Genomic DNA, 24825 nt, shown 5'->3' with positions numbered 1-24825 from the left:
TTTAAAAAATGACTGTCGTCAACCTCTTGCTGTTCTAGCTATTGCTTCGGGTTTCATTAGAAAATATCTTTCAGTAGAAAAGCTAGCGCCAACTTCAACACTTTGCTCTTAGAGTGCCTGCTTTCAGCATGGGAGCTCATCCCGGCACTTCAGTTTCTCATTTATATATAAAGGTTTTCTAATCGCTATTGAATACACATGCAGTTTCAAAGCATATAGTGCAATCCCTTTTCCTTCCTTGCTATTGTTGCTCTTATTTAGGGGACCAGGTTACTGTGGCATAAATCACTGTCACTTTGAGAAAACTAATGGAGTGTTCTTAAACTTTTTGAAAATAAATCCCTCTGAGGAACTTTTCTGCACACCAAAGTGCTAACTTTTTCCTGTATTAAACTTCTATACATTTCATTGAGTTGTACTGAATCTCACATAATTAAGGTTTTGTCTACATAGCACTGTCTTGCTCGTATTTTACAGAAACCACATATGACACATTAAAAGACACCATTAGTTTTAAAGTCATTTGTAAAAACACTTCCTTCCCACTTTCAACTTACTTGTTGCTTGAGCAAATTTGGTATGAAAAGTAACAAAACACAATAGAATTCACAATGTAATTTTTAGAGAAAAATTTTGCAATTACAGCCACAGCTAAAAATATATAAACTTCAATATAATTACATATTTTTCCTTGTGTTTAGTAACACATAATTTCTGTTTTCTCTTTTCCTCCCTGCTTCCTCCTACTTGCCCCCCCAAATTACTTGGTGATAGTTGAATTACTTCCTGTATTCTGATTCTGTTAAAGATTGGAGACTTACCTACATAAATAACACTTGAACAGAAAACTCATAACAAAGGTACTCCATCTGACTATGAATTCTTGTGAAGGTACTAGGTTAGACTAAAAGGCTGAAAAGTATCAAATCTTTGAATATCCCTTTTGCCATATTGTTTCATTAGCTTTCAGGTTACTTTTTGAAATACCATATTGAAAAAGAGCCTCAAATGTAAAATGCTCAAAGAAAAGTTTAAGTCATCAAGCCACCTGGGAAGTAGTACTCATAGCATGCTGCAGGGGTTGATCCAGCAGCAGACAGTGGTCAGTGACGACTTTTTTGCTCCTTTTGCTTGATCTTTTTACTGCAAAGTGTGTCACATAGAACAGAGTAAACCACAGTTATTTTAGGTAAACACAGATGGCATCATTCTTCTGCCTAGTTTTGAATTATTTGGCAATTTAAGAAATCTCAATCATCTAAAAATCTTAGTAGGTGAAAATCTTACTGGGATCAAATACTCTGCTTATGTAATGAAGTTTGCTGAAATTGGTGGCAGCACACCTTTCTACCTCCAGCCAGTTCTCAGTATCTTTTTTACTTGCTCATATTCAGAAAATTTAAGTCTTCCTTCAAGGATTGCTTTCTTCTAAGCGTATCTCTTAGGAGCAACAAAACTTCACTATTAAACTTCATTACTGATGACAGCAGTGTAACTGAGTCTAGAACACTGCCATTAGGAAAAGAACTGCCATCAAGCGAAAACCAAATCCATTCACGTTGTTTTTCTACAGCCTCTCCCATTCCAAAACTTAATGAAGATTGCAATAAAGTGTCACTTCAGTACTGGATAGAAAGGGCTACAGCTTTTCTTATAGAATTAAACATCGTTAAATTAAAACCACATCAAGCATGCTTACTAACTTCAAAATACTACTGCTTATCACATTGAAAGTCATTTTTCCTTCGAGAATTAGTTTTTCCCAAAGAAGGCTACTTTTTCTTCACGTCTGTCATCAAAACTCACTTCTCTTGTGCCTGAAAGGAATCATTCATTGCAATAGAAGCATCAGTACACTGTAACAGAAGCATCAGTAAAAGGTTGTTTGTATTTCTTTCACAAAAGGAAGACATATACAATGCATATAACACTTCCAGCTAGGTCATGATCATCCCCTGTAAAAGAATGTGAATATGACAGTATTGTGTTTGAGTTTGGGAAGTATATATTGTTATTTTTATATTCCTTTTATACTCTTGTTGGATAGAGGGAGCCCACAGCAAAGTTTAGCCCAGGCTCAAGCTCTCTTTCCTGCGGTATACTTACCTAACCTCCAGCTCATGCACACTGCTATGTAGGTAAGATGGCTTAATGGCAAGTTCTGTAACTGAGTTGGGAGAAATGCCCTTTCTAACCATACTATTTCATTACTCTTTCCAATGGGATTATGGCTTTCTTCAAAACATCAAGCAATAGTCAATATAATATGTAACACCCACATGAGCAAATACCAACACTCCTATGACCTTATAACTCACAGCACTTTCTTTGTTGACCTTCTTGTACTATTATTACATTTTCTCACCTAGGGCTTACAATAACAGAGATAGAAAAAAGAAAAAGAAAAAGAAAACCAGCATATTTTCAAATATGCACTGATCAATAAACTCAGCAAAATGCTTTTATTATCATAAACTGAACTGTGCATTATATGCAGAGTATAAAGAGAGAACTTATTATGTCTGCATCATATAGTTTAATCTCTCTTCCTAGCAGAGCAAAGTCCACTCCCTGTGTGGGAGTGGGACCATGCCATGGTGTTAAGGTATTCTGAAAAGAACATGTGTATTTGCCACAGGATAATAAATGCATTTAACTGTATACTTTGATCCTTATTTTTATAGATTTTATATTTTATTCCTTCTACCTCAAGGCCACTAGGTACAATGGACATCAAAAAGCCTCCTTTTTAAGGGCTTGTGAATAGTCAGAGAATATAGTTAAAACTGAAAATAATCCATTAAATGAACTGTTTAAAAACAAAATCAAACATGGAGTCTATTTTAGTTTATCACTTTCACACTAACATAGTTTTACTCAAGAGGAGGATCACTCCTCAAAATGGCAAAATGTAATGGAGATCTAAGCTCTGAGAATGAGCACACTGCCCTTTTGTCATTAGGTTTTGTACCAAAAAAAAAACAAAAAAACAGGAATGGGAAATACATCTTTTAAAAAAGTAATTCTACATCTGTCACAATTGTTCTTGCACTTTTATAGCTCGCACATAAATGCTTCATAATTATTTTAATTTTCTTCACTTTATATAAAGTTACCTACTCAGGCATTTTGGCAACGCTATTTTGGCAACTGCGTTGCAGGACACCCATACATCTCTTTCCTTGTGAATCTGTTACTGGAACACTAAATAGCTGATGTCTATATGTAAGGGTAAACATGACAGCTGTGTCTTCACCCTACCCTTAAAAGCAGAGACTGATTCTTTTTCCAGTAAAGGCTATGTGATATGCAGGGATTTTCAGTGAGTCTGTGCATCCACAGTGACCAATTTTATGAGGTTCTTCCAATACCCAATCTTCCCCGAATATCCCAAAAGAGGTTTTCTTTGTGTTTTGTAGTAAAAGTTGCAAGATCAAACAATAATTTCACCATAAAAGCTGACTTTCTGCAGAGTGGAGTAATACTACTTACTTTTAAGTCTGCTTATTCCTGCTTTTTCCACGTCCTCTTCCCAAATTGTGTGCCACATGTTAAATCAGCTCAGATAACTAGTTCATGATGAATTTAGCTTTGAAAAACTAATGATTTAACGTAATCAGCTTAAAGTATTTGTAGAACTATTCTAGTAGCATTAATATATGCTATATGCATATATAGCATTAACTATATGCTATTGAATTGCATGTTAAAACCCTGGAGACAAGACTTGCAGGGAAATCATCCTGTGTGTGTGTGTGTGCGGCAATGTATGTCACATTCTCCTATTTTCTCCAGAATACTTTACAATACATATTAATAAAGGTACTCTTCTATTTTGAGGGAATATACTCTCACATTTCTGTACTATTTCCAAGTAAGCAATGTTTACAATTTTCTTTATCATTCATATTTTCCGAGTATGCTTTACTCATTTCAGCAACATTTTATTTTTTACTATCCATAGACATTTACAGCATGGTCTAGCTAATCACCTACACGTACCCACCACAAGGCTGGTCAGGACCACTAAGGCCTATGGGTGCACACAGGCCCTTCACAGCTACTACCAAGTTGGATGTCTTTGGGCAAGAGCTTGAGTCAAGTAGTAAAGCATTGTTCCCAAAGACTTTATTTATAGTTACCTTATCTACTACCTGCCAGTACAGTGCAAAACCACATGTTTTAAAGCATGAAGTTATGCACTGAACATCTTGAAAAATCTTTATTTATTTTCATGCTCTTTATCTCTTCAAGTAAGGAGAAATTGAAGAGCTAGTTAGCAGTAAAATATCACAAAGATCAAGCCCAAAATACTGCGACTAAAATTACCATTATGGAGGGAGCCTATTTTTGTTTATCTAAAACCGTATTTGTAATATATGAATAGCTGAATTTAAAGGCACTCAAATATGTTGTCAATTTAACAATATAATGTATTTACAATTGCTGAATAGTAAAAAAAAATTGAGTCACCTTTGAATGATCCCCACTTCATTTTTTTCCACAAGATCTAATGCATAATAATCATGTGTTTAAAATTTAAATCTCTATCCCAATAGCAGTTCTTTTATTTCCTTGAGTAGTCAACTGTTTCAGTAAAAATGTAGCTTACCTATTCCTGTAAAATTCCTTTACAGACAATAATACAATTACAGACTATTTGGTACTACATAATTTCACAAAACTCATTATTCTACATTTCATTCAAGTTTGCAGAAAGATCAATACAAATTTTCATATTGAAAGTTTGATATTGTTTCTGCAACCACATATAAAAATCAGAATATTTCTTCTTTCCCTATTATATGCATTTAGATAAATGTATTTTCTAAAATAACAAATCTCTTCCTTCCAATATGTACAGATAATTTGTACAGATAACATGTATTGATGCAAGAAGCTAGATATATAATTCTTCAGTTCATCATGTTTGCCTACGACAAAGAACATGAGCTTCTAATAAGCTCCGCTGCATTCAACGCATTGCATATTCTTCTAACAAGGCCATGTATATTTCATACGCAAGGTCATTTTTCAAAAATTAGATATTCTTTTTCCTCTATCCAAACTAATGTCTTTTTTCATAAGTCAGTTTTGCAAATCACTTTGCAATTGATTTACATAATCTGAGCAAGAGTGGTCTAAGCAAATCATTAAACTGAACAAGATCCAGAGCTGATGAATCTGTCTATAGCATAATTAGTGAGTAGAGAGTCACACTAACTTCTCAGTTTACAACAACTGAAAAGTAGCTGTACATACATGATTACGTAGATCAACTTTTCAGTTGGTGTGATTCCGTACTAAATATATAATAATGCATTTATTGCCTCCTTTCTTTTGTTTTATTTTCTTTGCACTTCCCCAATACTTTGGGTGGGAAGATGAGCACAAAACTGTATGTTACCCTCAGAGTTCCTTTTTTACTAGGAGTAATTTGGAAGGATTATCCAGATCTCCAATGCTGAATAATCAGAGATTGTAAAGAAGTTCAAAATTCACAAGTATTTTGTTAGCTATGAAGTACACTTTCTGTATGGTAAGTAAATTAGGAGGGGTCAAAGAACTTTCCTTTGAACAGTTAGGACTGGTGTCAGCTCATACATTTGATTAAATATACTTTATATCTTTCCTTGTTATTTTTAACATTAATATAACACTTTGCATTTTAAAAGAACACTGCTGACATGGCCTCATTAGTCCTCACAATGTTTATGTGAGATTTCAGTGGCCCCCTTTAAACTGTTATTTAGAGAAGCATTAATTATTTTTATAATGGGTGATGAAAAGGAATATTTATTAGGAAAGCCACTGTACAGAATTTTGTGTAGTAGATTGCTTAAACTCTAAAATATTTTTGGTATATGCTATACTTCAGATATAGCTCAGGCCTAAACTCTGCTAATGGGGATTTTGAGTTTGTCCTTTCCCAGCACAGCTAAATGCCAAGCAGTAGCTGCAGAGAACTTAAGTGCTGCTCTACCATCACTTTCCATTGCCATAATGGTGATGTCATTCCTATGGACAACAGGCAGGAAATTCTTGATGCTGCAGTGTAAATTAAGTGAAATTAAAATTAAATTAGCACCTTTGTTGTTCTTTGTATTTATTTCCTTATTATATAAGCATGCCTAAGAAAACACTGCAGGTACATTTATTACTAGTACAACGTGACTATTTATTCTGTAACTACTTTTGAGTCACAAAATAAATCTTGAGATTTGTTGATTCTTGTATCACTGAGGTCTACACGAATTCAAACACACCATGCAGTGTGCGGGCAGCTTGCACCTGGCCTGCCTGCTTAAGCTTTCTAAATAGCAAAGGAATAAAGTTGTTAGAAAATCATGTCAAGGAACCCTACAATATTTAATGTTGTTTTGTAAGGAAAAACAGCAATTGGCTTACTTCTTCATTGTTAGCTACTGTATCATTTAGATTAGACTTGATTTCAGAGATCCTGATCCTTTGCAGCCACTTCTGCAGTAAGAAATTGCTCAGAACTGAGAGTTAAGTCACTGTTACATAAGTAAGTTACATAAACTTCCTATTTAAGTTCTTAAATATGCAGTGTACATTGGCATTTCTTGGCAATCCTTTTCTTTAGTTACAGGATAGCCACTCCTTTTTGTCACCTAGTAACTTTTTAATAGTCAACATCAACTCAGAGCTTCTGAGCTACAGTTTGATTTTTCAGTATGTGTGGAATACAATACTGTTTTGTTCCCCATTTAAGCCACAGATAATAAACAGTGCAGCCTGAACCAAATAAAACATCTTGTGGAAGTGTTTTGAGCAGAAGGAAAATTTTCGTGGTATATTTTTAAAATAAAATGGAAGTAACTGAATGTAAGTTCATACCTGCTGAAGGCAAATCAGGTCAGCTCATGGAAAAGATCTGCAATACGAATTCACTAGTGAGAGACATGCTTCTGAAAAGGGATCTGGATAATAAGGGCATCCTGGAGTACGTGCTTAGACTGATCTCTGTAACAAAAGAGCTGAGCAGATCTCTCAGTCAGCAGTTGGAGAACATTGCAGAAGGTCTTCAAGACATTTGCCACTTACTGAGAGCTCTTCAAGACAAACACAGAGAACTGACTTCAAGGCAAGGCAAGTATGGAGGGACTTAGCTGTAAAGAAAATGTGGTGGATATATTGGATGCTAAGTTCTACCTTCTAATGATGCTACAAAACTTTACTTTTCCTTTGAGATTCCAGTACTGGTAATTCTTTAGAATATATTTCAGCAATTGTATCACTGTGGAACTATGATTTTGATTCTATCTTTTAATTGATATGTAACACATATATATACACACACATACTCTTTTAACATAATGAATTAAACTGCTTTTAAAGTTTTGTTATGCATATTGTAATCTATAGGCATCCAAAATAGTTTAGATAGTTAAAAACTGAAGCCATTCAGACAGTTTAAATAACAACAACAAAAGCAGGAAGAAGCCAGCTGCCTCTAGTTCCACTTCAAGCTGCCAACAGACCCTGTCCACCTCAACCCCATTAAGCCATCCAAATTTATGTACACATCCAAAATACAATTGCTGTAGAATTCATCTTAGTGTACAGGTAAATACATGAAATTTAATTACCATTCTCCTTCCAAAAATCTTCTTTTTCTCAGTCTCACTCTCTTCCAAAATCCAGTCAATTAGCAAAGCAGTTTGAAGACACTTACATATGGACTGCCATTGTATTTCCCAGACTATGCTATCATACATCAGAAAAACATGGAAGGCAAAGTGTTCAGAAAGGGCTTTTCTTGTGCTGATTTGTTTTTAAGCACAAGGGGACATTTATTCCAAGGTTAACACTGTGACAGAATGGAAAATGTGTCTTCATGCAAAACTTTTGAGCAGTCTAAAGTTACAAGGCAGAATCGTAGCTTTAAGTGCTTAGCTTTAAGCACTTCAGTATTAGAAAAAGCTCACAGTGTAGGCAAATTCCATTATTCAGAATGATGCTATAATGTTATCTAGAAATTTGAATTTAGGGACCTTTAAAGAGCTGTAGGAAATGTTTTCTTCTTATTAGAGAACTCAAAGTAGGGAACTCAAGGGGTAATTTTGGCAACTTGCACCGATTCATGTAATTCTAATGAGGCCAAGGAAGCTTTGCATTAGTGAGACTGGGAAGTATTCTCCTGCAACTTCTTATTCAAGGCAAGCTGTGCAGGCTATGTCATTTCCAGTCTTTTTGTTTTATTTCGCAGACTTGCTAAATCACTTGGAAGTTCTTCTTCACTCTTGTAAAACTGCCCTGGAAACTATTTTATTCCATGCCAAACCACTGAAAAAATATAATAAAACCTGTTTGTTTTTCCAATGTAGTCAAAGTACAATAACAAGTGGTTTGGGAATTTAAAAAAAAAAAAAAAAAAGATTGCAAAGGAATATTTTCTGACTGATTTAACAATAAAAAAAAAAATTCCTGAAACATATTTTTTGGAGGTTAAATTAAGCAGCTGCAAATAGAGGTGAAAGTGAAAGGTCTATCTAAACCATGTAATGTCACACCAGCAACATGCCTGACTTTCATGGAATTTCATCTGCGAAGCAAAGTCTGCCAGGATTTCATGCAGCAATGAAATAAGCAAGAAATTCTCCTAGAGATTTGCAATGTATCTAACTAATGAAGACACATTCCCAATTATAAAGAGATTGACAGAATAAAGTGAGGAGACAACAGAAAGTAATACATATTCAATTCCTGGAGAGAAAATTTCTGGAAAGATTTCTAAGAGAAGGTGCAAGATAACACCAAAGGGATCATAAAACAAATACTTACATTAAAGATAAAATAGTACTCGAATGGCAAAGAATCTGTGCTTTTTAGGCATGCTTCTTCATTCATGTTTCATATTGAGTCTATGTATAAAAGCTTTGCCAGAGAATCTCATGTTAGAAACTTACAGAATTAAGTTTTAGAAAATATAGGTAATTAAGGTTTAGTATTTAAGCTGTTCCCAAGTTGACTAGAGTACTACTTACCGATTTCCTATTTTAGATTGAATATCATTAAGCATTCATCTAGTAGTGTCTGATCATTATAATGGGCTTAGAATCATTAGAATGATTAGGGCTGCCATAGTAGCCAAGTTGTACTTGTCAGGATGTGGTTACTCAGAAATTTCCTCAGACTGACTAAAAATAAATGCACAAATATAAAATGAAAGCCTCGATATGTATTATGTTTCAGATGCATTGCATGGCACTAGGGAGTTAGCTGTAATTCTCTTTGCATGTTTACAAAAGGTTTCACATTTTTGTTAACTTCCATAGCAAAATTCAACTGATTACATACTTTTTTTTTCCTCAGAGTGCAACAGAGTTATAGATTATTTGCTGAAAGTGAAGGATTATTTGATAAATACAGTCTCATATCTTCAAGAGAGAGAAAATGAACTCTATGATGCTAGCTGCAAATATGATGATAAATCTCAGATCCAGACAGCTCAGAATGCTCCTAGAGAAATGGACATGTGCTTTTCTGAAGTAGGAGGAGAAGAGTCTGTGCAAATATCTTCTAGTCTCAGTCAGCCCGCCCAAATAACTCCTTCTCAGAGAAGTCAGGATGGTAACCAAATCCAGCCAAGTGAAACCAAAGCTGTGGAAAAAGAAACAGTTGCATCATTAACTGAAAATGTATCTGCTCAAGAAAACTATATTAATAGAGAAGTTCCAGTGAAAAAAGAAAATGAAAAAACTTATGGAGGTGGCTCTTTTACTAAAAAGTCTCCAGAATTGTTTTTTCAAGATGTTCTTAGGGGCAATGGTGAAGGCATTCTTTCTGGAACATTAAAAGATACTCATAGCACTGTCATGAACCTTTCTGAGAGGGAAGAGATGGCAGTAGTCAACAAACCTTCAAAAAGCGTGGAGAATGAAGAACGCGAACTGACAGAGCAAATGAGAGACAGTAATATGGGAAAAAAACATGAGATTTACTTTACGTCTGTGACACAAGTATGTGATCTAACTACTGCAAACCCTTCTACAAATGATTCAGAAGACTTTCAAAATTCTAGGCACTGGATGAACAAAGCGTAAGTACATAATCTTCTCTAGAGGAACATATGTAACAGAAATTGCCTATTAGTATACACATAAACATTTGTGGGCTCACAAACTCAACATGTATGTATTGGGCAGCTCCTGCTTAAGCAAAAAATAGCAGTTGACAATTGAAGTATGCACACCCAAGATCTTCCATTTGGTCCCAAGTAAATTGGAACTCTCTATTTGATTACATACACTTTTTTATGCCACAAAGAGACAGAGATGCAGCCAGGAAAGAAAATAATTCCAAAATTCTTGGAAATCAGTAGAAAAGGACCCCAATTAGGCCATTTTCTAATAATTTCCCAGATGTTCTGAAAGAAGTTCAACAGAAGTTTTCATGTCATATCTATTTATTCATAAACATAAGTTACTATCACTGACTTGTCTATGCTGTAAAGAAATTATGTCAAATTAGCAAAGTATTTAATGAAAATTACAAGAAAAATCATTGCCAACACTCTAGAATGCAAATAATAATATTTTATGCTCTTTTTCTCCAGATTTCTAGTGGAAGGAAGTGATGAGAATCAACAGGAAGTAGTTTGTTATATTAAAGGTCCTGCAATTGCTCTTGAGAACCTGATGTGTAAGATAGTCAATGACACTAGTTCCTTGGTGGTGGAGGATTCTGAGGAGCTGCTCAGCAATGTCATCAGTATTGAATGCTCTGACTGTGAAAAAGCAGTCCCCTTCCCTATCAACATTGCAATACCATTTGCTTCACTCTTCAGAGGAAATTATCGGGATATTTTGGTGAAGGTGACTGATATGAACTTTCAGTCGACTTACTTGTCTCCCATTTCTTTGGAGGGATACCAAGGAAACCATAAGGTTAGTCATCTCCTAACTGAACATTATGAAAACATCATTCCAGTTCACCAATTAAGCCTGTGTAGAATTGTACAATACACTGATCATTAGCAGGCCATTTTACACCTTATATGGTATTAAGATGAACTACTTCCTCAAGAATTAATTATTTGAAACCTAGTATTTAACAAGGTCTGTTTCTCATTAACAGTGATAAGGGAAATACTTGATCCCACAATACTCATGACTGAACAGTAGTTTGTGATTTTTGTATATATGTGTAATATGTGTAACATTCTTTTGTAAATAATAGGAAAATATAAGGGGAAATATTTTGCGCTTAGATTACAGAGAAATAACATAATTCTGTGTGTATGGGTCCATATTCCATCTTAAAGAAACACAGGATAGTAATTTTTGGGGGTTTTATTTTGGCATGCTTGTTTGTTTTTAACTACATAAGTAATCATATTGGGGCAAATCCAACACACATCATCAACTCATTTCATTGTACTAAAATATAAATACATTACTTGGAGACTAGAGTAATACCAAATAACTGGGTATCCAAGTGGCAGCAGTATTTCTCTTATTTTCATTTCACAACCTGCATTATATTTAACATTCCACTCTTAAAATGCTAATCCACTACTGAATATGGCTTCCTTTCCCTCCAATGTACTAGAGTACACAATATCTTTCCACAGGAAATCTTTGCAGAAGTGAAAATTTATCAACTGGGTATTTTTTCCGTATTGTCATGCTTAAAGAAAGAAATATTTACCATTCCAAAGGCTGGTCTCTCCCAAAAGCTGAACATAGATTCTAGAATCTCTTTCTATTACCCTCCAGAAACATTCAGTTCTCCAGCAGTCATGCATCTAAAGGTAAGCCTGAAATACACAGTATTTGGTCCATAACTATGTGTTATCTGATTATTTTCAAAAACAAGATGACAACATGTGTTAATGTCTTAAAGGTCAACCTCTTTCATTATTCAGTGACTATGAAGATTATGCAGTTCCACAAAGTGTATTCACAACAAATGGTTTCCTGACAGCTTTGTTAAAACCACAGTATCCTCAGTAGTCATCATACCTCCAGCTTACTTTTCTTTGATATGCTTTGGAAAATGAAACTGTATTCAACAATGATATAACCTCCAATGTCAATTGTTTGGCAATGGTTTAAGCTACTGGAACAAATTTTCTCATCTGACTGCCTTCCTTCTTAGTTGCCAGCACAATGAAGGATTTTGTCCCCAGTTAGGCTTAAACTGTAAATAATCTCAAAATAAGCTCCAGTTATATTGTCTTTCTCCCCTCCCTAATAAAAATGTTGATTCTGAGGTACTGATATGCATTTCAGAGGCTAAAAATAAGAGTCAAAAATATAGATTAAAAAAAAAATTTAAAAAAGCCATCAATTTCTGAAGGAAGATGAAGCAGGTACAAAACAATTAAGCTTGTTCATGCTAGTATATTGCTAGAAATGTTCCTGGGTTAAAGAGGGAAACCTAAATTTTCTGTGACAGTCTAACCCAATTTCAAAAAATAAATCATTTTGTAAAAATAAATAAATAAATAAAGTTTTAATCGCTTTTGTACTAACTGTACAATTGTGTTCTATGCTTAGGTTCAGCCAATTGAGCCATCACTGGTTTCCACATTGAAAGCAAAACATGATATATATCATTCAGTGGTATCCAGTAGTGCACTGGTTCATGTCCAGCATCCTTCAGGCCAAGCATTTAACAAGTCAGTTACTGTTACTCTTCCCTGTCCTCCAAACCCAGAAAAAAAGAGACAAGGAGATGAGGCAGAACATGTAAGAGCCATTAGTGCTACCGTCAAGAGTCAAGTTACTACAACATATCATCCTCGGTAAGAACAGTCTACAAATTAATTGTGATCAAAACAGTAAAATAAATTAATTTTAATGGTTGCTGATTAATCATTTTTGTATTCTAAAGTGTACTCTTTCCTTAATGTAGTCTGCTATAGCTAGAAGCATTAGAAACCCTAGAGCAAAACCCCACATTCTCATGCTAGCTACTCTATATAACATGTTGATTTATAATCACTGAAGATGCTGACCACAGTATTTCTAACAGGATTCAGGATGAAAAACACATTCCTTTTTTATAGGAAAGGAATGTCCAGCTGTTTTCACATACTTAAAACTGATCTTTGCCATCTGTATTTAAACAGAATAGTATTTTATTCCACAAGTAATCCAAAACAATACAAGCTACCATGGCAAAATTAAGATTCTTACTGCAGAATGGCTATTATGTTTTGTTTATGGCTATGATTCTTAATGCAGACTTTCTTAAGATAACAAACAAGCTCTACTGCTTGAAAGTACTCTTACTGTACTTTCTTACACAATTTTTAAAGTTAGAATTTATAATATATTATACAAGCACAGAGCACAGAAAATAGCTATACCTTACAGCTATCTTGACCACTATCCACTGGGTGGTTTGGATATCTCATACTCTGAATTTCCTGATTTATTTCTCCTCATTCCATTGGCTACATGAGTGAAAATTTCTGAAACACAATGATTTAGGCTATGTCGGTTTTGTTGTGCACATCCTGAGGCATTTGGTAGAGGGACAGGTTCTCAAAGCACATACTACAAAATTTCTAAAAATTAGACTTTTCAGTGTGTCTGAGGCTAAGCACTAAAAATGGTGACACCTAAAAAAACTCTGAAGTTCATTTGTTACCTGACAGTTTAATAAAATTGATCAAACGCAAGGAGATGGGTGAAACTTTTCAGGGAAAAAAAAGGCCAAGGCAGATCCCATACATTTTGGTAGTCAGCAAAATAGAACAATATTCTTCCCATCTCACGCAAGAAAAAAAAAAAATCACTCTAAAGCTACCAATTCACTGTTGCCCTTCCGATTCTGCTCCCATAGGCATCTGCAGGTTTAGAAAGGATCCCACGGGATTTCTTGGTGGGGACTAGTCTGGGACAACAGTCAGCTCTCAAGGACTTCTACCTGAAATCCTTAAAGAGTTAGCTTACTCCTGTTATAATAAACATTATCTTTTTCAAAATTCATCTACCCGCCCAGATACAAAAATCTCCAATAAGCAGGGTACAAATGGAGAAGGGATCCAAGCTTTCCATTTCTGAAAAACTTAGTTCATATTTTAAAGAGCTCACACACACTGTGTTTCCTTAAACTAAACATCCGTCTTTATCACAGACTTCACATTTGGGAAGGTTGTCATGTTTCTGTGTGGGAGATTCCAATCTCTTTTGTTATACCAGAGCAATTCACTGTGTGGCAGTACTCTCATGGTACCTATCAGCACCTAATACCAGTCTAAAAAGCATTTTAGCTTTTCCATCAAAGCGCATCCATGAAAAGACTGTGGCTTGACTGCTTCTTTTGATATAAATCCCACAGAGAAAAGATGCCAACATTTTCCTGTACTTGCAAATACTGAGATAGCCAGAGCATGTCATGGCATGATTTCTTGATCCTGAATATGATATCAATGTAATTATCTGATTTCAAGACAATTTGCTGTTCTGCTGTTACTTCTTCTGTTGAAAGAGGTAATGGATAGCAGCTATGTCTTATTTTCTAATCTGTTATTTTGCAATATATGCTTAAGGAATAAAACTTTTTTTTTCCTCCACTTCAGATATCTACCTTTATAAAATGTCCAAAGCTTGATGAATATCTTAAAAACAAACCATAATTAGATTTAAAATGCATTCATTTGTAAAGGAACTTTTTTTTTTCTTATGAAGAATTCAAAAAAATCTGCAAACAATTTTATCACTTACATGCTCAAGTTACTTTCAGATGTGGATTTTCAGCAAGATGGAGGAAACACCTGGTTATCACTGGAAACCAGAAGGGAAAGCAGATTTACAAATACAAGACTTACTCTTCCTGTAGGATCACTAAATTTTCTATACAATTCTTTTGCTTTCCAGAGCTATGACTGCCTCTCTGAGAAAGAATGGGGAGAATCTCAGTGAAACGTTGAAATTATTAGGTCGCAGGAAAAAAGGCGAGGAATGGATTGTGTTTGATGATGTAATTATCCAGAATGCACGGAATGGACTTGTATCATTTCAACTAAATGAACATTTAGAAAGGTAAAGTACAAATAATTTTATTAAATTATATTGCTGAAATATTTAACTTCAAGTATACTGATTAAGAGGAATTAGTAGAGTTAAGAAATCATTCACTGAGCATGATTAATTTACTAGCATCTTTTTCTTCCAGTTTGAAATATCAGATCATTTAGATGTGTTATTCATAATTACACAAAACATAAATCTGGGAAAAAAATATTCCATAGCTAGATCATAGACAATGAAACATATCCAACAACTGAGACTGGAAATGCAGATTTTAATACATAATCTTGTCAGTGTGATTTAGATTTCTAATTACATGACTTTTCTTTTGAAATTTGGTTTAATAAATATTCTCTTAATTTATATTTGAATTCATACATACAGAAAGACTCATTCTACGTTACAGAAGCAAGCAAATTACCATATATCATGAGATGGAAACAAGGTGATGGAACAAAAATGAAAAGAAGATAAAAGCAAAATGTTTGTTCAAGGCTGAGCACGCTGTTATTTTACTTGATAAATTGCTAACAGTTGATAAAATGTTTTTAACATATAGATATCTATTTTCTTTTTTTTTAATACAGCTTCTTTATCATTCGCCTTTCCTTCCACTTGGAAAACACGTATCTTCTCCTCTTTGTTCAGGCTTTGGAAGAAGCCATCTGTAGCACAATGGCTAATGTGGTACTGTATCGGAAAAGAGAAAACCCATACAAAATTGTAGTTGTGCTATCTGCATCAAAAGAATTGACCTGTGAACTTCAAAATCTGCATGAGGAGGGCTACTTTGGTCCCCCAGAACCAACAAAGCAGTTTCCATTAAAAGAAGGAGAGCAGATTCATTTTAGATTTAGTGGCAATATATTCGCTTCAGGTAAGGTAATTATTTTATGCTATTAAATGAACATTACCAGTTAGTTACCTGAGCTGTTCTGAAACAATTTATGCAATTGTGATTGCTTACACAACATTGCTTGTGATTACTTACACAACATTCAGTTATTTCAGGATTTTATTTCTTGTAAATGATTGGTACCTGGAACCACACAGGAAACAGCTCTACTTTAACTGTAAAATAAAATATACTAGATTAAAAAAATCCTGAACAAATTGCTCTAGCTGACTAAGCTTTGAGCACAAGGGTTGGACTAGACATTCTTCAGTGCTCCCTGCTACCCTGAACCATTCTGTCATAGTGTGAAAGTGGAGCCTGCAAAATCAATAGGTATTTATGTTATATTTCAAAAGGCCAAGATTCCCTCAGTCACTTTTCAAATTATAGAGCATGTGACAGGGAATAAATAGATTTCAAACAAAAAAAGAAACTTTCTGCTATTTTATTGGTGTAACTTCAGTTAGAGCAAGTAAGGTTTAACAGTGAAATCCAGGGCAAAATAGTGCTTTTGTGAGTTGTACTCAAATTGAGGTCATAAAAGAGAAGTGTTATATTCCTTTAGCCGTCAGGAAAGTCCATTCACTAACTGTCACCGTTCAGTTTTTGCTTATCTGAAGAAGAGATAATAAGCCTCAAAAAATGCTCAAACAAAATTACTTTTTTGGGCGCTTTGGAAATCACCTACCAACACGGTCTGGTCCCCACCGTTAATTCCCTCTGCCCAAATATTTTTACATCTTATATAAACTCTTCCACTGAGAACTCTAGTTAGACGTGAGAGAGCTTAATGTGCCAAAGAAGCCACTTCTTTTGAGAGACAGACATCAGTCCTGACTAACCAGAAAGTATATACTTCTAATTTCATTTTCAACATAGTTTTATTTCTTTTCCATCTGTGGCATGTGTTTTATTTTTATCATCTTCCATGTTACTTTTATTTCCATGTTACATATCGTCTTACTTTTGGAACTGCAGCACAGCCTTCACTCCTCATTCCCTATGCTTAACCTTAACTTAGGGGTTAAGACAGCTTGTTGTGACATTTTAGCTACTGAAGTATCACAGAATGATTGAGTTTGAAAGGGACCTCTAGATATCATCTAGTCCAACCCCCTGCTCAAGCAGGGACATGTGGCACAGGGTGGCATCCAGGCGGGTTTTGAAGACCTCCAAAGAAGGAGACTCCACAATCTCTCTGGGCAGCCTGTTCCAGGGCTCTGTCACCCTCACTCTAAAGAAGTTCTTCCTCACATGGAGGTGGAACTTCCTGTGTTTCAACTCGTACCCATTACCCCTTGTCACTGTCCACCAAGGAGAAGGCCCCATCGTTCCTACATTCACCTCTCAGGTACCTATTGATCAGAACCCCTCCCAATCTTCTCTTCTCTAGGTTAAATAGGCCCGGCTCGCTTAGCCTTTCGTCATAAGATAGATGCTCCAGTCCCTTAATCATCTTTGTCGCCCAAGTAGCCTGTCAAGAATGCATGAGCCCTAAATATTTAAGTACCAACAACCATGAAGAGCAACAGTCTATTATATGACTAATTCTATTTAGCTCACATCATTTTAGAGGCTACAAATACAAACACAGTGTAAGAAATGCTTCTTTTTTTGTATGAACAGCAGAGAATGGAAAAGATTTTGGAAAAACCTACAGGCTTATTTTTCATTCACAAAGAAAGCCCCGGTTGGAGCTCCAAATCAAAGAAGTGGATGAATTTGGTAATTACAGCTCACCTCATTACAAAGGTACAGCAGTGTTTTATAAAATCACCAGAGAGATGATAGCCAAGAAATGGGAACAGGCCCTGCCATATGATGACTATCAACACCAGTCTCCACTGTGCAAATTAGCACTAACATTACCAAAGGTGGGTTTCTTGGGTTTCTTTCCTGAAAATCTTTCCCTTTATCCCTTGTCCTGTACCCAGGGGGGTATATGTTTTTTGCATGCCAGGTGCACACAGGGGTGTGTGATGGCGCAGTCCTGATGCATCAGCAGTGTACAAACAACCCTAACATTTCTCTTGGTGGGTGGAGGGGACCCACATCCAAGCACCAGCCACAGACAAAAGAGATGCACTCAGCAAGCAGAAAAGCTTCACCCATCTGCTCCCCTAATAGGCAGTGGCATCAAGAAATCAGTGCAAGTTTCAGTAGCTATTTCTTGTATCCCTGTCTGGTAGTACAGAACAGCAAATTGTAAGAGCATTAAACAGTTTGTGTAACCTTTCTTCTCCTATATTGACAATTGTATCACCAATGATTTTTCATTTGCTCTTATGGCCGAGAAGCCTCTACAAAATAGCAGTTGACTGCTGCTCTGGTGAAAGATATTCCTACATAAATTAACCTTTAATATGCCTTTATTCATTCCTTGAATGGAACTTCATTATAATTTTTGCAAGGACCTACATATGACACAAATTGCTGCCAATAGACTACTGATATTAAATCTGCATAAAATTTAGTCTCCATGTATGTGCAGTAACACTTGGTCTAAATCCCTTCTGATGTGCAGCAGCATTCCTTCCCTTTTGCAATTGACTTTTATCTGAAGCTGTCATCAGGAAAACTATCTTTTTTTCATACCTCTTGATATCTCTTCCATCTACATTTTCCCAAGTAAAAGAGTGCAGAAGATTTTACAGGAGATCCTCTTTAGTGACAAATGCAAAAAAAGAACTCCAAATTCTATTTGGGGAATTCAAAAAAAAAAAAAAGCCCCCAAGTTTTATTTAGGGAATCACTTTTTCACCATCTTTACTTTTCCATAGGGCTAATGTTCCATATGCGGTGTTCACAAAGAGGGAAACACTACATTTAACACTAATATCCAGTGGGATGATTAAAAAAAAAAAATCTCTGACACCCTGCTTAGCCATAAGTTAGTTACCTTTCTTCCACCTGCCTCCCTTCCATCTCATTTTTCTGATTTGTTTCAACTCACTGTGTAGTAAGAATAATATTTACAGTACTAACCTGCAATTGATTTAAACCATATAGCTAATTAACAAGTGTTGTAGATTTGTTTTAATGCTTGTTTTGTATTGCTGAACATACCAGTCCTTAAACATTCTATTGGGATTTTTAAATTTGTGACTACTTGCTACTAAATTTAAGACCAGCTGTGCTCCTTCCGCATGTGGCTGAGGACTTGAAATCTGGTCAGACTGCACGTAAGCATATATAACATATGTGAGTATACAGTCATAACCCAAGAGCTTATTTACATAAATGGAAGGAAGCAGAGGAACAGTGTAACATGATAATTGATGCTAAGTTTTAACTATTAACCAAAAAGAAATCAAACGACAGGAATAGATATTTTCTCTTAATCTGTTTGTGAGCAGTGGCTCTACTTCCAGTTGAACCAGCTGAGCACAGCAAAGCCAAGATGCACACAAGAAGATAGCCTGGGTAAAGACAGTTAAAGCAGTAACCACTCTCAAGAGGTTCTGGTTTCTGTGACAAGTCCTGGGAAGGTGCTGAAAACAGCAGAAGGGAGGGTGTTCTGAGAAAAGCATCCTCAAGTAGTTTTCTGGGACTGTAAGCTGGCATGTTTCAGAGTGAAACCCAGCACAAACTGGGTTTCCTGGCCAGCAGGAAAGAGGGAGGGCTGTAAATAACTTTGTCTTGGGGACACCCTTTCTTTTGAGTGTCCCCAAGATGCCACACAAAATTAATCGAAAGATTAACTCACTTCCCCAGATTATTGGGGAAGCAAAAACTATTTGAATTGGAAACAGAATTGACTGGAGCAGAGACAGACCATGTATTAAAAGTAATGATCCAGGTGCAATTGAATGTGAGGGCACTGACAAGGAAATTCTAATTTCCTACCATATCCTGTTACTTGCTCTGTAACTATTAACAATGAAGAAGACACTGACAGTAAAATTGACATAAGCACTGTATCCTGTGTTTACTATCCATGGTCTGATCATAGATCTTATTAGATATATAGATCTTCATATTTTGCTGGGCTTCCTAATGAATGAAATAAATCATTAGAAATAGCTTAAAAAAAAGGATGAGTAAATATATGAAGAAATTTAATACACTACTTATATAAAAACACCTACACCAACCATTTGTCATACACAACTACTATTTACCACTTCAGTGAAGCAAAAGTCCACTGTTAATACTCATATAATATAAGTGGAGGATGTCACTGTAATTAGTCATACGCTGATGCTATTTTATACTGCTGAAGCACACAGAACTATCCTACATTTGTGTTCGTCGACTAACATTTTTCTAGCAGTAGGACATGCATTGCTTTGTGTGTAACTCCCGCTTACTTTGGTACGACTAGGGCAATAAGAACAGATATTGCTGTGATGATGACAGATGCCTGCCAGCCACGCTGCTTCCATTTTGCTAGTTTCTATCACACTATTTTAGTGCAGCAAGGAAACTGCCACACATCTCACGAGCACATTAAAACATAATACTCACTGTTCACATCTGTCCTACTGATATTAGCGCACGACTTGGAGCCCTGCTCTTACTTTGATTCTATTACTTTGATGCTTATAGGATGCCACTTGTTGCAGTAAAGTTCTCCCTTAACATGAGTTAATTGAATCTTTAAGTGGTGGCAATGCTGAATGACTTCTCACTTACATGTAAGTGCCTTTGGACGTTTGGGAATAAAATCCCTTAATAGCAGCATATGTAGGATTAAAAAAAGACTGTTTACATTTCTACTACATTTTTGTTTTCATAAATATCTTAAATTCAGTTTAAATAGGCTAATGAATTTATTTCAATGCACAGGATTAAAGAAACTCCATGCTGCCAGGAGCAGTAGGTATTTTCTCAAAATAAAGTATTTTTTGAGGTGAGGGATGTTTTCCTTTTCATAGATAAGAAAAATAGAAGCATCTGGAGTGCCTGGTCTCACTAATGACAAAGACAAATGCAATTTAAGACAAGTGACTCACACTCAAGCTGACTACGTATTTATTGCCATTTTCTGTAAAATTCTAAATCTCCCTTGGATTGTGAAGACAGTTATTGTATACGTATAAACATGTCTCATAATGAACGTATGTTCCCACTTTAACCACAGTCTTACAAATACAATTCTGACAGTGGTGGCTTACTTTGTATGAAACCTTTCACATCACTTTTTAATTTAAACAGGCTGCAGTTGCAGGGAGGTAACATTAACAATTTTGTTCATGAAGCTGTTACTTCCTCAGCTTTTAAAAACATTGACTGGTCAAACTTGTTATTTTGAATACAGGGAAAATCCCATGGATCAGATTCTCATGTTAAGCATCTCAGGAATACTTCTATCAATTTCAAAATGGTGTATGCATGTAAAACTGGTCTAGAGAGTTTAAAAGCTTATTTCTCCTTTTTCTATCTATCCTGTTTAATATTCTAGTAGAATCCGGTCATGTCTGAGAGGTCTATTTAAGAAAGCACTTGAGCTTTTCAGAAAACACTGTGCAAATCACAGTGTTTTGCAAAAAAAGATATTACTGTAATACATAGAAGCATTATCAAATTACTAATCTGCTGAAGTTTTATGCCTAATGACTGTCTAACAGTAAAATAGCATGTGATCTGCTTCAGAAAGGCAGTTTCTTACCTAACTGAAAGGCCTTTTAGACTAGAAAACTGCTTTGACTGTTCCAGCATTTTACTTACACTGTCAACCAGAAAAATGAAGCCACATACCAGTGCAGCTGGACTGTGGGTAAATTTAGCTCTTCACCACAGATATTTAAACATTTCATGTTCTAGATCTAATACATTATATAATTACTACATTATTTCCAGACAATATTCATTTTCCATTCTTTTCAGAACTACTTTAACAGTGAACAGCATAAAGTATATCAGATTAAAGTCAATCCTTGGGTAACTGAGTTCATCTACAGAAACTCTGAAAATCTCATAAAGAGCTTTGAAGTGCTAAATTCTCATTAATTAATGAAAATAAGTTTAAATATAAATACATGATTAAACAAAGCCAGAGAAAACACTCTAGAGTTTTGTAAGAAAAGCAATGCCCCCTTTTGGAAAAACCTTTTATTCCCTTTAATTTGAGGCTTGTAAAAGTACTGAACACAAGCTCTGCCTGGCCTATGGCTCAGTATATCCAAAAGGAAAAGTCGTATCGTGCTATTAATTTGGAAATAGAGAAAGGAATCTCAACGAGTAAATATGGAGCAAATCTCATAAGGAAAATTGTGCATATACTACCAGGTAGCACAGCTGAAACTGTGAGAGCAAGGTACATTTACCACAGGCACTGAAAGAGGATAACTCAAGATCTAAACCAAAAAAGACCTAAACTTCACTTGATAGGAATTGATCTCTTCTTGTGCCCAGTACTTAGGTAAATACTTTCTCGTTCTTCATGGAGTAGGAACAAAGAGTAGGGCCCACAAGACTTAATTCCTCTTTCTCAGTCACAGAGAAAAAGAGCCTTTTTTTTTTTTTTTTTTTTTTTTTTTTCCCCCTCGGAGGAAGACAGAAGAAAAACTGCAATTTCTAATGAAACTGTGTTTTGAGCAATGATTTTTAGTCATCTAAAATTGGAAGCTGAGACATGTAAAATGAGCAACTACAGCTACAAACACAGTATGATTTTGTAGATATGCACCAACTATTCTTACTGTCCTTGAAACAATACTGTATGCTATACTGTCTTACCATATAGTCAGTACACGGGCTCAGGCAGGCAAATTCAATGCAAGATTTAAAATCAGAATTTCTTTTGTGTACGAAGGTTCCACATAGATTTTCTATACACCTGTTTTCTATACAGCAATCATGACATGGCTACTGAACAAATATTTATAAAACTGCATACATCAATCTTTGTAATAGGATGCAATAAACATTCAGTTGGTCCAAACAGATGCTGTTTCATTATTTTAATTGCTGGATATTGATTTATACCAGCTTAGGATGTGGACTAGTTTCCAATAATGACACAAGGCCTCAATGTAGGCTATTGATTTACTGTGATCCTCCATCCCCGTTTCACTCTGTCCTTTCTCTTCCCTCAACACATTGTCTTTCATAGCAAGAAAAGTTGATCAAACGGCCAAAGAGCACAAAAAGAATTTCTTCTGATTCATCAGGTAAGAAGTCTTATCTAATGTATTAACATTAGTATATAGAGTTTTTTTTTTTTTAATGCTAGGAGTTATTTTAATTCTGTCATTTTAAGATGCCATATTCAGAAAAAAAGTAGTTAATACTCATTAATTCAAAGCCAGAAACAATCTGGTTACCAGGGAACAAAAAAATAACAACATTGTGGTGGGGTGCTGGAACACATACTACATTTTGCATAATAAGATTCAATTTGTACTGGAAAGCTATTGATGTATCAATTATAGGAAATGCATGAGCTTTATTTTATTGCTAGCTTTCTCCATAAAGTCCCAGAAATTATAGCTCATTGCTGAAGTTGCTATTGACTAAAGCCACTTCTCATCTCAGTACAATCACCAAAAATTACATTAAATATAAGAAGTAATGATGTTTCATATCTACTTTCACTGCAGGCAAAAACAAACCACATTTAGTTCACCCACTCAGGCTCAAGATTTAGAAAGCTTTCCAAGTGAAAGACTGACACAGTAGAAAAGTAACGATTCTATTTTACAAACTTTTGCCTAGCAGAGGCCCTGTGGGACAACTTGCTGTACTGGCTTGCAGAAGAGCTTGCAGAAGATGACACTCCACTGCTCGCTTTGCACTTACCCGTTCGGAGGAGCACACTTCAGCTTGTTAGGCTGAAGTGCCCTGATAATTTAACCCACCAGATCTACGAGCTTCTTTGCTGCTGGAGACAGTCCCTTCCACGATCAGCTAATAAACAGCAGCTCCTGTCTCGCTATTTGCGGCGGAGCGGCCGGAGGGATCTTTCAGAGGAACTGCGCTTCAAGTGGGAAAACAAACAGGGCAGGACCCCTGACAACTAACAGCCCCGTTCCTCTCTGATTCTTGCAGATATGTAAGAATATTTCTATGATATCTTTCAGTGAACTGTTTCTTTTACTTGTAACTTTGAAGCCTTTATACTTCAGGAAAATGTAAAAATAATTTCCTTGCTTGCTAAAAGTGAACATTTGTTGTACTGTACTGAAAACTTATGTATGAAGAACTAGAGGCTAGTTTGAATGGTCTTCCAAGGATTCTAATTACTTGCACTTGTCATACCCAACCGACAGACAGCTATTAGTAGATATTTTGGAAACTAAGAACTACTCACTATATTTCCTCAAAGTCTTAGAAATCACTCCCTGATATATTGATTATTGTATGTCCACTAATAATTCCTACCATATTCTTTTGAAGAGAATGTAGTGGACCATTATAATACAGACAGAAAAAAATTGTATCTCACTTTCAGGTTTTTGATAATTAATCCTGACTTCTGAACTTTCAGAGAATAATTTTATTCTTGTGAATGTCATGACAGATTTTAGTGTTACCCCACTGAACATCTAAAGCATTTCCAGAATTTACCAAATTTGGTGCTTCATTATTATCTATCCTAGTAATTTTTCTTTTCAGATTAAAATCAAGTTTGGAAAATGGAGTATTTTTTTCCTGTATGCTTAAAAAAAAAACTTTATTTGTAATTTTATTGATTATATTGAGCTCTTGAATTCAAGGGTCAGAAAATAAGATAGGTAGATTTGCATTACTCATTAGCATGTGTTTTAATCTACTATCGCGTTTGCCTTCAAAAACCTAAGATTGATCTTTAAAATTCATAATAATAATAGAGTTGAATTTTTGTAACTATGTTTTCATTTACATAGTATCGCAACCCAGATGATGCAACACACCACAAGTTCCTCTAAAAGCTAAACTCTGACATTTCCCTTAAGAATGGAAAATAGCTGGCAAGTCCCAGGGAATCATCGTTCA

General features: G+C 35.4%; 1 protein-coding gene across 1 annotated transcript; it reads left to right on the top strand.

The window, feature by feature from the left end:
• Positions 1-6788: 6788 nt before the first annotated feature.
• Positions 6789-23870, top strand: DTHD1 (death domain containing 1). The gene is made up of 10 exons (XM_088524347.1): positions 6789-7113; positions 9340-10066; positions 10583-10913; positions 11600-11779; positions 12528-12775; positions 14859-15023; positions 15599-15888; positions 17536-17780; positions 22964-23021; positions 23569-23870. Exons 1-10 carry the CDS (start codon positions 6834-6836, stop codon positions 23868-23870), a joined length of 2826 nt encoding a protein of 941 aa, XP_088380473.1. The 5' UTR covers positions 6789-6833.
• The last annotated feature ends 955 nt before the right edge of the window (positions 23871-24825 follow it).

Source organism: Tinamus guttatus, unplaced genomic scaffold (assembly GCF_059628265.1).
Source record: "Tinamus guttatus ecotype Peru unplaced genomic scaffold, ASM5962826v1 Tinamus_guttatus_pri_ptg000210l, whole genome shotgun sequence".
NCBI classification, from domain to species: domain Eukaryota; kingdom Metazoa; phylum Chordata; class Aves; order Tinamiformes; family Tinamidae; genus Tinamus; species Tinamus guttatus.
Note: the sequence above shows the minus strand (reverse complement) of the source record. Positions and strands in the feature narration are given on the sequence as shown.

Bases quoted from the DNA above. Each gene is read 5' to 3' on its own strand.
- DTHD1 (XM_088524347.1), top strand. From the start codon at position 6,834: ATGGAAGTAACTGAATGTAAGTTCATACCTGCTGAAGGCAAATCAGGT. The intron at 15,889-17,535 runs GTAAGGTAATTA...TATGAACAGCAG, and splicing joins TGGCAATATATTCGCTTCAG to AGAATGGAAAAGATTTTGGA. The intron at 23,022-23,568 runs GTAAGAAGTCTT...TTTGCCTAGCAG, and splicing joins AATTTCTTCTGATTCATCAG to AGGCCCTGTGGGACAACTTG.